Below are 15,459 nucleotides of genomic sequence, written 5' to 3'. Positions count from 1 at the left end.
TTACGTTGCACCGAACCTAGATTTAATATAAATTAGTAACTACTGTATTCATATGCATTGAACACTCTTCACAAAGAAAAACAGATAACTATTGAATCATATTTCAATAGAGTGTAATATTTTTTTTTTCAATTTCTATGAATTATTAATTTATGATTTTTTTGGAATCGAAAATTATAAAGGGATTTCACAAAAAATTATTATCTTATTATTTTATCAAATTTTTTAATTTTTTACATTAATCCAAGTCAGGACTGGACAAATTTATTATTTTAGAGAATTTATTAATTTACTAGGTATTAATTTAAAGAGTTTCTAGTATAAGACTATAATGTATCATCACGGTCACATGATTTCCATTAAATGTTGTGATGGAGATCGAGTGAAAGTCATAGGGTTTTTTTTTTTTTTGTGTGTGGGTTGAAATGTATAAGTACTATGCGATGTGTAAGTATTTTGTTTATTAAGTGTACCCACTTAAAATAACATGATTTTCGTTAAATGTATAACCAGTTAATCGATGTCATACATAATTTGAATTTTAGAGAAATGATTTTTTAAAAAAAATATATATATGAACGTTCAAAATCAATTTTTCTCATTTTACAATAACTAAAAACATATTTAACCTTTAATATTAACTAGCGTTTAATTCATAAAAATATAAAAGATGAATATCTTTTTATATACAAATATAATAATTTAATTATACATATCTAAATAACTTTATTACAGTTTTGTCAATGAAATGAATTAATATAAAAACATAAAATAATATTAAATTTAATTTAAATACTAAAATAATAATATAATTATAATTATAATATTTTTAATATAATAGTATTTTCTAGATCTTAAAATAAAATAGGATTTAATTTCAATTTGAATATAATAACATATAATAATAATAACAATAATAGTTAATCAAATTTAATTTAACGTTAAATAGTAATTGTTATAATTTAATTTTAAATTTAAAAATAATTAAGCACTCATACTAACAATAATTTAAAGTTAAAAATAGTAATATTTAAAAAAAAATTATCTTCATAATTAAATGTGTACGTACGTATACGAAAATTACTATGTAATAAAGTAATAATTATTTTTGTTGTTGTAAAAAGTGAGATATTAAAAGAAAGAGAAAAATAAGAATCTCTCCTCCAAAATGAATACTCAGAATGATATATACAACTTAGATTTTTCTGATTTTTTTATAAAAAAAAATAGGTTCGGAATCTCTCCTCGAAATAATATAATTGCATGAGTAGAAAGTTAGTTATATGGGTTTAAGTTAATATATATATATATATATATATATATATATAACATACCATAAAATCTTCATGTTGTTGAATCGAAGAATCTGATCAACTTGTTCAAGTATATTTGTAAGACAACCATATGTATTGATACTGATTGTGTGTGACAACTTATGCTCTCTCTGATTTATGAAAAAAATATAATAAGGAAATATATAGTTACGCTATCACTAAAAAGGATGTTATTTATTATAATTAAATATAGTCTCCAATTTGTGTAGTAAAAAATATATTATTAATATACATATTTTTGATCTAGAAACAACAACCACCACCACACCCCAATAATTGTTACTATCATCACTAATATAATTGAGGGCATATATCAAATAGAGGATTATATATACGAAATAGCTATGACACGTACTCTAAAATCTTCACGTTGTTTTTATCAAGGAATCTGATCAACTTGCTCAAGTATATTTGTACGTAACAGTGTAATACCGCTATATATATATATATATATATATATAATTGATTGTATGTGACAACTTATGCCCTCTGATTTTTAAAAATATAAGAAATATTAGTATTTTAGTATGTATATTATTTTATAGGATAAATGTTTATTTTTTATTAAGATATACATGTTTATTTTATATAACTAAAATTTACAATGAAAAATATTTTAAAACCTATAGATCATATTATAATAATAATTTGTAATAAATAATTTTTTTAAAATATATAAATTATAATTTAGAGTTATGATAAATAATATATATTGTGATATAATATTATTTTTAATTATTGATAAATTTTACAAAAATATTGAAAATAATAGATAGAAAGATATAGAAGGTTTAAAAAAAGTTCTAAAGTCGCCAAAAAAAAAAGAAGCTAAAAGCACTCAATGAAAAATGACAACTAAAAATGCACTCATTAAAGATAATTATTCTAATATATTGTCTCTATTAATTTAACATTTGTGTAAAAAAAAAAACTAATATATATATACATAAGAGAAAGTGAGGGAGATATCACTAATTTTATAATAATTTATCTTAATATTTGATATATTGGTAATATATATCAAATTTGTATATAAATGAAATTATCTATTAATTAGTATTTTTTTTCTAAGCACAGTAAAAGCATGATATTTATTTTTTCATGGTTAAATTATATAATAAATAAATGTTTTAAATATATAAATTATATTATAATTAATAATTTATAATAAACGAATATTTTTTAACATATAGATTATATTTTGAATTTATAACAAAATTATTTTATTTTAATATAAGGTTATTTTTAAATTGAAATGGATAAATGGTTGAGTAGATCAAGTTTACATATAAAGAGAAAATAAGAGTGATTTGAGATGATTGAGAGGAATGTAAGATTAAAATATCAAATTTGTGATGTTATAAATAACAAAACAAAATACGAGTCATTAACAAATGCGAAAAACATAATTAGAATATACCTCTCGTTATTACCACGAAAGAGCTACTTTGATTTGATTCTTTCAAGCTCTCACTCTCTTTGTAAATGGTATATCGGATGAAAATGAAACATATGAGCTCATGAATCAAACATATGTGTTATATATAGACATTCTACCGTTAAGAATGTATTTACTAGTCATTACCACTCATTAATGTCGTTCAATATTTGGTCTTTCAACTCCAAGACTGATGGAGCACCTAACCTTCCAAGTCCAAAATATACAAACTACTATTAAGGAGTTAATTAAAGCTTTTAATAAAAAAAATTATTACATTCTTCCACTTGGTCTAAACATTTTGACTAATTGGCTAAAATAAGTCAATGCTCAATTTTCTTAAGAAATGAACATGTGAATCATAGTGATAGTTCCTCTTATAATGAGTAATATCATCCATGTATTACAACATGCTCAATTTTCCAAGTAGTATACTCAATGTGGTAATAAAACTTAATGAATAAACCCAATGTTTACTCTTGGTCCAAAACATAAATTTTCTCAAATAAATCAATGTACACCTGAATATGAGAAAATATCACAATATAAAAATTACAACTCTAACATGTATGTATACAATCATAAATTGGAACCAAGTTTCATTCTCTCTACATGATCCTTGAACTTAAACAGTGGCATGCCCTTAGTCAAAGGATCAGCTTGGTGCTTATATGCTCAATGACCACTTTCTTGTTTTTTATTCTTTTTCTAATGGCTAAGTACTTAATGTCGATGTGCTTACTTCGACTTCCACTTTTGATATTCTTAGCCATAAAGACAGCAACCGAGTTATCGCAAAAAAATTTCAAAGGCCTTGAAATAGTATCAACTATCTTCAACCCAAAAATGAAACTCTTAAGCTATACACCATGTGATGTAGCATCAAAATAAGAGACAAACTCAACTTCCATGGTAGAAGTACTTGTCAAAGTCTGCTTAACACTCCTTCACAAAATAGCTCCACCAGCCATCATGAAAATGTACCCAAATGTTGATTTGCAAGTATCAACACAGCCAGCAAAGTCTAAGTCTGAATAACCAATCAAGTCTAGATTGTTCGTTTTTCTATACATAAACATGTAATCTTTGGTCCCTTAAAGGTACCTCATCACTTTCTTTGCAACTCTTCAGTGGTCAATACCTGCATTACTCTGATATCTTCTTAACATTTCAACTGCAAAATCAATGTCAGGCCTAGTGCATACTTGAGCATACATGAGGCTTCCAACAACTGAAGCATAAGAAATATTTTTCATCTGGTCCCTCTCAAAGTCATTCTTTGGGCATTAGTTCAAATTAAACCTATCACCCTTCACAATGGGAGTGACACTTGGTGAACCATCTTTCATTCGAAATCTCTCTAAAATTTTGTTAATATAGGTTTTGTGTGATAGACCTAAAATACCTCGTGGTTTATCTCTATGAATCTTAATGCCAATGATATAAGATGTATCACCCATATCCTTCATGTAAAAATTTTTAGAGCGAACTTGTTTCAGCTTATCTAGCAAACCATGATCATTGGCTGCAAGTAAAATATTATCTACATATAAAACAAGAAAACATATTTTATCTCACTGACCTTGTGGTATATGCATTGATCCATGGGGTTTTCATCAAAACCAAATGAAGCAATTATCCCATGAAACTTACGGTACCATTGACGGGAGGCTTGTATTAAACCATATATAGATTTCTTAAGCTTGCAAACCAAATGCTCACCACTGCTAGACGAAAAGTCTTCATGTTGTTTCATATAAACCTCCTCCTCTAAATCACCATTAAGAAAGATTGTTTTCACATCCATTTGTTGCAACTCAAGGTCAAAATGAACAACTAATGTAAAGATAATACGAAGATAACCTTTATTAGATACAGGAGAAAATGTCTGTGTAATTGATTCATTCTTTTTAAGTAAATCCCTTAGCAATGAGTCTTGCCTTATATCTTTCAATGTTGCCTAATGAATCCCTTTTGGTCTTAAAGACCTATTTACTGCCAATGGCCTTTGCCCCATTAGGCAACTCTACAAGGTTTCAAACTCCGTTACTCTGCATGAAATTCATCTCATCCTTCATAGCATCATACCATAAATTTGACTCTTTACAACTCATGGCTTGCTCAAAAGTTTCGGGATCATTTTCAACTCCAATATTATAGTCAGATTCTTGCAAATATACATTATAATAACTAGGAATAACGAATTTTTTTTACTCTAGTAGATTTTCTTAATTTTGCGCCAATATTTTCTTGTGGATCATGTTGTTCAACTAGTTGTTCATCATTTTCAGGAATTTGATGATCAACTTGATCTACTGGATTATTAGCAACAGGTTGTGGAATGTTAGTCATTTGTTGTTCATCATCTTTGAACTTGAGGAGTATGAATTGCAACCAATCGTTCAATTGATATGAAAGGTTAAGACTCTATATGATCAATTTCAGAACCTAAGTCCCTCAATTGATCATTCTCACTGATCAAATCATTTTCAAGAAACTTGGCATTTCTTGATTCCACAATCCTAGTAATATGATTTGGACAGTAAAAACTATAACCTTTAGACCTTTCAACATATCCAATGAAATACCCACTGATAGTCCTTGAGTCAAGTTTTTTCTCTTATGGGTTATATATTCTCATCTTAGACAGACAATCCCAAAGACACATATGTTTCAAACTCGGTTTCCAACCTTTTAACAACTCAAAAGGTGTCTTTGGGCCAGCCTTGGATGGAACATGATTTAATATATACATTGTCGTCTTTAGTGCTTCAACCCATAAGGATTTAGGAAGATTGGAGTTGCTAAGCATACTGCGTACCATGTTCAATAATGTTTTGTTCCTTCTTTTTGCAACACCATTCTTATTTGGAGAACCAGGCATAATGTACTGGGCAACAATCCTATGTTATTGAAGAAACTTTATAAAAGGACTGGGTGTTTGTCCATTCTCGATATACCTACCATAATATTTTCCACCTCTATCTGATTTCACTGTTTTTATTTGCTTGCCACATTGGTTCTCAACTTCAGCCTTAAAGACTAAAATATCTAACATGTAATGTTATAAATAACAAAACGAAACACAAGTCATTAACAAATGCGAAAAACAGAATCAAAATATACCTCCGACCATTGCCATGAAAGAACTATTTTGTTTTAGTTCTTCCAAGCTCTCACTCTCTTTTTGTAGATGGTGTATCAAACAAAAATGAAAAACATTAGTTTAAGGACCAAACACATGTGCTATATATAGACATTCTATCATAAAAAATACATTTATTAGTCATTATCACTCATTGATGACATTCAATATTTGACCTTTCAACTCAAAAACTGATGAAGTATTTGACCTTCCAAGTTCAAAAGGCACCACCACTATTAAAGAGTTAATCAAATTTTTTAATAAAAAAATTGTTACAAGGAATGCTTTTTACTAGTTGAATAGTATGTGGAATACACCTCTCAATCTCATGATTTTTTTAGGCAACACCTCTCATGATAAGGGAGAAGAGAAGTTCAGAATACTTAATTAATTAGAGCAATACTCTAAGTGCATGTAATTGTTTCCAAACCCATTTCAAGCGATAGGAATACCCGAATATGAGATTTAATTTGCAGCAATTGATTCTGGTCGAAGTAAATCCCCCGTGAACGTGGATCCTTGGTTTCTTATGTTGATGGTTTACCATGTGTCCTATTTGTACCATATTATCAGTAGACCTTATAATTTAACAATTGTCAACAAATAAAATGAATATATTGAATACGATATTTTAGTAAATTTTTACTTTTTTGAAAAGTTTGTTTAATTATTTGATAAATAATTTTTAAAACAATTTTTAATAACTTTAAAGTATTTTTTGAAATTCTATTTGAAGTAAGGTCTTATAAAATGCTAGTTTAACTTTTAGCTTCTAATTTTTTTATATTTTTTTCACTTTTATATTTAATATATTTATTCATTTTCTTTGTTATCTTTTTTTAAATAAATCATAATTTTATTATTTTTATGTCATTTTATACTTTTTAATTACTTCATCAACTAATTTTATCAAATATTTATAACTTAATAAGCTAATTTTTCAAATTTTAGCTATTAATTACCATTTAATTTTTTAATTTTTATCTAACTTTTCAATTAGTTTGGTCCAATATATTCTATATATACAAAGTGTTATGATCAATGCATATTCCAAAAAATGCAGATAAACATGTCGCATATTTTGGCCTTCATGTATGACAATACGGGTGACGACATTGTTTGACTTTAACAGAAAAATAATTGTTGCTATTAAATGTTCATTTGTTAAGCAATTTATTATTTTGAGATTATTTTTGTATGTTGTTTTGCTATTTGTTTTAACAGAATTTATTGGGTTTTATTTATATTATATATCTATCGACTTTCCCATTTGGTGAGCTTCACAAAATTTTATCTTTGATAGGAACTTTTCAAGTCCCATAAGAATGTAAATAAACTTTCGAGATTATTCATAAAGTTGTACCGATAGAAATAAATGCATTTTTAAAGTGATATACATTTCGAAAGCTTTTTTTTTTATAATCAAGAAAAAAATATTAAAAAAGTCAAGGTATATCATATAACGACTAACAGGATCATAGAAAACAATAATTCCTCAATCACTTAAAAGGAGTTATACATCATTGTGCAAAGGGAAGGGCCAACCTATTTTTTTACACAACAAGACAAGGACCTAGCCTTAACAAAATTTAATAAGTTGCTAAACCAACTTTCGCATCCTTAAAGATTATATAATTTCGATGTAACCAAATAAATCAAACGATGGTTAACTAGATCACCATTTGTTACAAACTAGACTTCTAAAGCCCAATTTTCCAAAATGGGCACCCAAGCTCCTACCTCAAAAGTTGGCCAACCGTTACAAAACCCAGGTTCAAGCTACTCTAGTAAGATAATTATTTAATACTCCCATTATTTGCTTGGTGCACCTATTTCAATCTGTAATACACTAGGGGTGCACCAAGCAAATAATGTGTCACGTTAAATAATTCCCCACTAGTAAATTAACAATGTTTTACTCCAAGACAGGTAAAAACTGCCCACCAAAGGACCTTTCGCCTTATTGCAAGCGATTTAACTCTTTTGGGCACCCTATAAATATGGTCAATGCCAATAATGTTGTCTACGAATTTATTACATACTGTCACCTTGCTAAGATTATTGTTGACTTGAGTGTTAGAATGTGTTTTAATCCACAATTAAAAAACATTAATTTTAAAAAATTACACAATGAAAAGTAATTTTTGTTGTGTACCTAAGGTACACAATGAAAACTTCGATTCCATTTTGCATATATTGAACGGGGATTAGGGGAAAATATGGTTAGAAAGCTATTTTCATTGGGGTAGGGGGCTTAATTAGCAAGTGAAGAAATGCCAAAAACATGGTCTTTTTGGTGAGAAATGCATAAAAATCAGGGGTTGCTATTCCCACCCCCTCTTTTGTTATTTACACCTTTTTTTAATTTTCAGATAAAAAATGGAATTGGCCTTCCCTTCCCTCTTCCCACCCCTCCCCTCCCCTTACCCCTTCCTTCTCAATTTCCCTTTCCTTTCTTCCCCCCTCCTACAACACTCTCATTCTCTTCTCGTTTTCACTTTCTCCTTGTCCTTCTGCTTTGCTGAGTTGTGTTCCCTTCTCATCCTCAGTTTTCATTCTCCTTCTTCATAAGAAGTATTTTTTTTTTGTCCAAGAACTCAACACAAATGTAATTATATTGTGCATTGATACTCAATGAAATTACATTTCCATTTTGTATTTTTTCTTAACACACAACATAATTATGTTTGTGTTGTGTTCTTTGATGAGATGTAAACATATTTCTATTGTGTTATATATAAAAAATATAAGATACATAATTACAAGTATAAAATATGAGATGGTGAATACAAAACAAAATGTGAGTTTTTTTTATATAAAAAACTACATTCAACATCATCTATTTCAAAAATCAATGTAATAAGCAAAACTTTCAACATCAATTATGTTAAGAACTGATATAGAATGCGACTTGACTCATGTAGAATGTCCCACTTCCTAGATCAGGTTTGAGAGAAACTGATGTTGAATGTGTATATTTTACATCAATTTAAAACGTATGTTGAATATGCCTACATTTGAAATCATGTCGTACAACATTTGTGGATGTCAATGACAATGGTAATAGTAGTAACAATTGTGATAATGAGAATAATTATTATCAAAATGTATTTTTAAAAAACTAAATTCATAGATAATTTTTTCTTAAAGAAAATAAATGTAAAAATATTTTAAAATTAAGATATAATCATTTCAGCTTCAGTTTTATTAAACCCTTCGAAAATTGCATTTATAAACCAAAACCTAAAAACATGCTGCCACCCCAACATTAGGCAGCTTGGCATTAATGAAGAAGTAACTCTATTAACTGATTTTGAGTCCAATTTGGTGAATTAAGCTCACAAGACAAGTAGCCTTTTTAACTATACATATATTTAATGTTGTAACTAGAATTGGGATGAAAAGATAAACCAAAATAACTATTAATGAAAAAACGTGTAGTCGCCGGTATGCGACAAAGAGAGCATGACACAAATTGTTTTTGAGAAATATTATTTGAGAGCATGATAGTGTGCTTTGTTGAAGAATAAAAAAATGTAAAAATATTCATAATCCAAAGTAGGAAAGGATTTTGTCCCAGTTTATTTTGTTCTTATTCACTTTTATTTTTTTTATCGTTTTTCTTTTTTTTATTATATTTGATCTGTTTTTTTCTCCTTTTTTAGTTTTATCATTTTTTTATTTAAAAAATTATTAAGTTTATCTTTAATTTAAAAATATATTTTTTAATTTGTATATAAAAAGGATAAAGCCAATAAAAAAAGAAAAAGAAAGAAAAATTGAGTAATCAAAACTTTCCATATATACAAAATAAAACAGGTACCATAAGCATCATCATAAGAACGATTATGCTTCTAATGCCCTCCTTCTCATTTATGACTTGCTCCATTCAAGCGGGGAAAAAAAAATTAAAAGTTACACCAATTTTGTAATTTTTATTTTTGATTAAACCAATTATGGAAAAATCTCCACTAGAGAAAGAATAAAATTAATAAAATCTACATCAACATTTGTTTCTTGACTCAGAGTCTTATACCGCAAGCTTGTATGAGAATTAATGTAGGCCCTGTTTTCCTAAGTGAAGGTGATGCAAATGTTGAATGTTGATAGACATGGCTTGGTACCTTGTTGGGTACTTGCGATCAACATGTCAAGAAACGAGATGTTTAGAGAAGGTTGAAACTTCAAAGGGAAAAACTTGTTATAAGTACAAAGACAACTAAGAGCTGCTTAAAGAAGCAAAGCTAATGAAACAAGATATAGAGACTCATCCCTCTTTTCCTCTCTGTAATCTATCTATTATCAAGAAAGAAAACTTAGAGTGCAAGCACTAGTAGGTTACAAACAGACACAACTTTAGGCATCTTGGATTCATAATACAACAACCAGTTATAAATTATTGTGCGCTCAATAATAAACAAAAATAAACAAGAGCACCAAAATTTATTTTCTTCTCCAAGATGGTCACTGAATTGTTAATAAGAAAATTGGTGATTTTTAATAAATTTTAGTCAATCAAATAGTGCGTGTTAGAAATAGAGTGTCGCTCGCATTTCTCAATTAGAGAAATGGGATTATTAGCACAAGACTGGAGTGACATAAATTTCAGTACATCAAGTTATCATCTACATTTTAAGGATATATACAACACTTGTCATTTTTGGTGCTGTTTTTGTTGGTGCTTTAATAACACTTGGTACACCTTGGATGCCAAGACTTGTTGGTATGATGGGAGCACTATCACTGTCTTCATCACTATTGCTGTCTTCACTATCAGGCTGCAAAAACGTTGATCTGTAACTATTTCCCTTAAACCTTCTTGATTTGCTAAAAACCATAAAATTATTTTCAATGTAACAACCGTTACCATTCCCAAGGAATGCTCCCCTATTGGCAATGTCAATCCTTCTTACATTTTGCGGCTGATTGTCACAACGTGGTGCCTGGTGCCAATATCTCTGTCACAATGAGGGCACATGCTAGGCTTCCAAACCTCGGTTCTATTCACTTCTTCAAACATGCATAATAATGCTAAAGCAGGGTCTTGCTCAGGGCCCTCCACTGTTATATCCAATTTGCCATTAGATGGTTGAATCTTTGCGACCACAGAAAGGCCAATTTCTTTGCCTTCCCCACTATTAGCAAAGTAGTGCGCCATGGTCGCCGCATTAGCATCTTCATCATAAACCACCGTGTGTGCGTGACTGCGCCACATCCATCAACAGTCTTGTTTGTCTTCTTGGACATAATGGATCCCATATCATGCAGGGATACATCTGAAGAAAACTGGATCTAGTTCTTTCTATGCTATAGCTGAATTCACCCCAGTTTGAATTTACGGTTTCATAGAGGCTGAAGTTTAACTGGTAGAGATTGCCATCGTTATCAACACACTTTGTTAAGCTGAGTGTACAAGTTAAGTCCTTATAAACGAACCTCAACCATGAGTCTGGAGAAGCCTTAATGGTGTACAACAGAGTCCATACCTCGTTAATTCCTACATTGTGGACCATATCCATGCATCTGGACAAGTCAATGGCTGCATATCTTCCCAGCAGTTACCGAGAAGAAGACTGTTTCTCATATTTTATGGAGGATACCTGTGGTCTAGACAAAAAAAAACTTTTATAAATAAAGATAATGGAACACGCACAACACATCTCAACACATTAGGAATGGATCAGTTGAGGGTGGACACCTTAGGGTATGTAATATAAGGAATTCAGGACATGAGTTGTTACTGAAATAATGGCTGGGATGTTCACTAGGAAAAATTATAATAAGTACAGTATTGCAGAATAATCTTTGCACTCTCAGTGCAAGGAAAGAGTTATTCTGCCACAGATTAACTAGCATCTAATTCTCTATCATATTTACCAAACCTCTTTTCTCTGTCCAGCGCCATTGTGTTTTTGTGGTTTGATTCTTGATTCTTTCAATTATTCAATTCAAAAACAGAAAAGCTTTTATATCTAGTATGGATCAGATCATGGGTTTTTGTTTTCTTTAACAATATAAAAACTTGTTATATAGTTTCAAGGCGACTAAGGAAAGTAATACTTGCACAACCCAAATGACTTATACTTTTTGTGTACAAAAAACATGAAATGTTTAATTGCTGAAAACAAAAACGGAAATAATCATACAATCTAATTAATTGATTACTATCTATGATCTATGGGAAAATAATTAATTGATCAATTACCATGTCAAAATAAAGATAGCAGCCAAAAATGTGTTGGTTTGAGTAAGAGGAACTCAGGTTCCTTAAGCATGTGGTTGAGTTAGATCCTAATATTCACCTCGGATGGGAGGATACCAAAATGTAAAAGATAGCCAAAGGACTTGTACATTCTTTACAAATCCTGAAAAAAAAAGTAACATGTTTGAGAAACAAAAATCATAGTTAATGCTGATTCGTTTACCAATAATCTTTACAAGAGCATTCACCATCCTTAAAATGATGAAACCTGTTTCTGTCTCGGACAATAATTTCCCTGTTAAAAATTTTGGATATCATTTTTGCTACATTATGGCAATCCCAGCAAATCCTCAGGTTCATAACAACCCTAATGGGAACAACACCTTTCAAACTAATTAACCCAAAGGCAATGGCTACCTTCTCACTATGTTTACTCAAAGCATCCTCCTTCTCCTCTTCTTCTATATCAAAAAGCACAGGGTTAGTGTTAGCCACATACCCTGATAGTCTAAGACACTTAGATATCTCTTCCAGCTTCATTTCAATCTCATCATATCTTGGGTGAGACTTGTCCCCAACAATGAACTCATGAACTTCACCATCAACTTCTATGACACTACAACCAGGGAGCTTCTTCACACCCTTAGCCTTCATGGTCTGCCTCAAACTACTAACGCTTTCCCAATTCTTATAATCAGCGTATATATTTGATAAAAGGACATAAGCACCATCGTTTTTGTCTTCTAGTTCCACTATCTTTCTCTGTGCAATCTCACCCAGTTCCTTGTTCTTATACATTCTACAAGCATGAAGCAAAGCACTCCATGCACCAACATGAGGTCTCATAGGCATGCTGTTAATGAAGTTCAAAGCTTCCTTGAGACGCCCTGCTCTACCGTACATATCAACCATTAAGCCATAATGCTCCAGTTGAGGGCCAATCCCATAAACATTCCTCATTGAGTCAAAATGCTTTCTACCTTCCTCCACCAAGCCAACCACACTGCACCCTTTCAAGACAGAAATGAAGGTGATCCCATTTGGCTGAACACCCTCTCGTTTCATATCGTTAAAAAGATCTAAACTCTCCTCACCAAAACCATTCATGGCCAACCCACCAATGGCACTACTCCAAGTATAAACATTCCTCTCCTTCATTCCCCAAAAAACTTGCATTGCCCTATCAACATTCCCACATTTCGCATACATGTCAACAAGTGCAGTTCCCAGCGTCACTGTCATCCTAACCTTGTACCTCTCCACATAAGCATGAACCCATCTTCCATGATCCAACACCTGCAAGTGAGTACACGCAGACAAAACCAAAACCATGGACACCTCATTCAACTTCACACCCTCCATCTGCATCAAATGGAACACATCCAGCGCCTCCCTCGACCGCCCACATTGCGCGTACCCCGCGATCATTGCATTCCACGTAACATGATCTCTCTCCGGCATTTCATCAAACATCTTCCTCGCAAAGTCAATGTCGCCACACTTGGCACAAGCATTTAGCATGGCGGTTTGAGTAACCAAGTCCGGCTCAACAGCCCCGTCAAACACATTATGGCACGAGCTGAGACAACCCAATTCAGCATACATGAAAACCAATCCGGTTTGCACATGTGGGTCGAGCTCAAACCCGTGCTTTATGACTGCACCATGAACACACAAGCCAGTCACGTGAGCCTGGAGCTGGGCGCACGTGCGGACCAGGAAGGTGAAGGTGTAGTTATCAGGGGAGAGGTTGTTGTTGTTGGAGTGGAGAATGTTGGCGTAAAAATGGAAGCTTTTGGAGGGTGTGGAGCTTTTGGAATAGGCCCTGATCATGGAGTTGAGAGTGAAGAGGGTTGGGTTGTTGTTGTGGTTGAGGAGCTTGTTGGCATAGTCAAGATTGGTTGTGTTGTGAAGGGCAATGGTAGCAACAAATTGGCCATGGAAGTGAGGGTTGTTAAGAATGCCCTTAACAACCAATTGAGCATGGATCTGCTTCATCTCTTTCAGTGTTGTGCATGAATTTAGCAGTGAAATGGTGGGGTGCTTTGCAATCCTTTTCACGGACTTCATGTTATTTTGCTACATGAAAGTGAAAACTGGTCACAGTGGAAAAACTTTGTTCTGTCTAATGTAAATGTTAGCGTTAAAATTGCCATTTCGACTTTCGAGTATTGTTCTTATTTATGATAAATACATATATTATTAGGTGGTCTATGAAGGGCAGCTGAATTTATCAGCCATGAAATATTATTTATTTTATGTGTTATGGAATATGTTTCTACGTGTGATTTGTTGAGACAAACTTTTCAATACTCCTGTTGTAATCCTCTCTTTATAGTTCTTTATACTTTATAGATAATAAATTGAATATTATATAATGAATGATTATTTTGATCTTGTATAAATAGATGATAATTTAATTCTTAAAAAAAATTGTTGGTGAATTTGAATATGTAAAAAGAATTTGACTAAGATTATATTATCTCTTATAAAAAAACAAATTACACTAACTTTTCACTAATTGTATTTTTTAAAAATTAATTTGACATTAAATTAAAAAATTAAAAGATAAATTTATCATTAAATTCTACTCACAATGTAATTGTCACATTCTTTATCCATTTAGTCACTAAATCAAAATTTTGGTTCTTTCAAAGAACCAAAATAGTCACATTTATCCTATGATCATTCTCTATGTAATATATATACGTTGGGAGAACATTTTTTTATATGAGAACATAAGAATAATTAATAAAAATCATTACATTATGATTAAAAATAATAAATGGTTAAGATTGAAATATTTTTAAAAATTAAATTAAAATTTAATAAATCATTAAATCTCTAAAAGATTCGTCAAACAAATCACGTCTTAAAATATCTCAATTATTATTAACTCATCACCATCATCATCACTACCATCACTTTCGCCGCATGACCTTCATTGTCATTGTTACTGCCACCACCATGGCGACAACAATGATAACAACAGTAATGGCGACAAAGGTGATGACAGTCAATGAAGATGGTGATGATAATTGATGATGATAATGATGGCGACATCATGGTGGTGGCTACAACGGTGATCATGGTGATAACAATGATAACGAAAAAGGTGGTGGCGATTGATGACGATGGTTGCAGCGATTAATGACGGTACTCATGGCGGTGACAATTATGGTAGTGGTTGCAATGGTGGTCATGGTGGTGGCAACAACCGTCGTGATGGTGATAGATTAATTGAGATATTTTAGGGAGTGATAATTGAGATCTTTATAGATTTGTTTGTTGTTTGGTTAATCTTTTAGAGATTTAATGACATATTAGATTTTAATTGAAA

The 15,459-nt window shown here is 31.0% G+C and overlaps 1 protein-coding gene across 6 annotated transcripts; it reads right to left on the bottom strand.

The window, feature by feature from the left end:
- Nucleotides 1–10,422: 10,422 nt before the first annotated feature.
- Nucleotides 10,423–14,295, bottom strand: LOC100795404 (putative pentatricopeptide repeat-containing protein At5g40405). Of its 6 annotated transcripts, none has more exons than XM_041018521.1 (3): nt 12,123–14,275; nt 11,404–11,524; nt 10,423–11,280 (listed from the first exon to the last, which is right to left on the bottom strand). In XM_041018521.1, exon 1 carries the CDS (start codon nt 14,187–14,189, stop codon nt 12,339–12,341), a length of 1,851 nt encoding a protein of 616 aa, XP_040874455.1. In that variant the 5' UTR covers nt 14,190–14,275; the 3' UTR covers nt 10,423–11,280; nt 11,404–11,524; nt 12,123–12,338. The 6 variants fall into 6 exon arrangements, with proteins under 6 accessions (XP_040874455.1, XP_040874456.1, XP_025985545.1 ...); XM_041018522.1 differs by having other exon boundaries at nt 11,404–11,517; XM_026129760.2 differs by having other exon boundaries at nt 10,423–11,524; nt 12,123–12,282; nt 12,537–14,275.
- Between the last annotated feature and the right edge of the window lie 1,164 nt (nt 14,296–15,459).

This window comes from Glycine max, chromosome 8, assembly GCF_000004515.6.
Source record: "Glycine max cultivar Williams 82 chromosome 8, Glycine_max_v4.0, whole genome shotgun sequence".
Taxonomy (NCBI): domain Eukaryota; kingdom Viridiplantae; phylum Streptophyta; class Magnoliopsida; order Fabales; family Fabaceae; genus Glycine; species Glycine max.
Note: the sequence above shows the minus strand (reverse complement) of the source record. Positions and strands in the feature narration are given on the sequence as shown.

What these genes read in the sequence shown, in the direction of transcription:
- LOC100795404 (XM_041018523.1), bottom strand. Translation starts at nt 14,189, where the DNA reads ATGAAGTCCGTGAAAAGGATTGCAAAGCACCCCACCATTTCACTGCTA.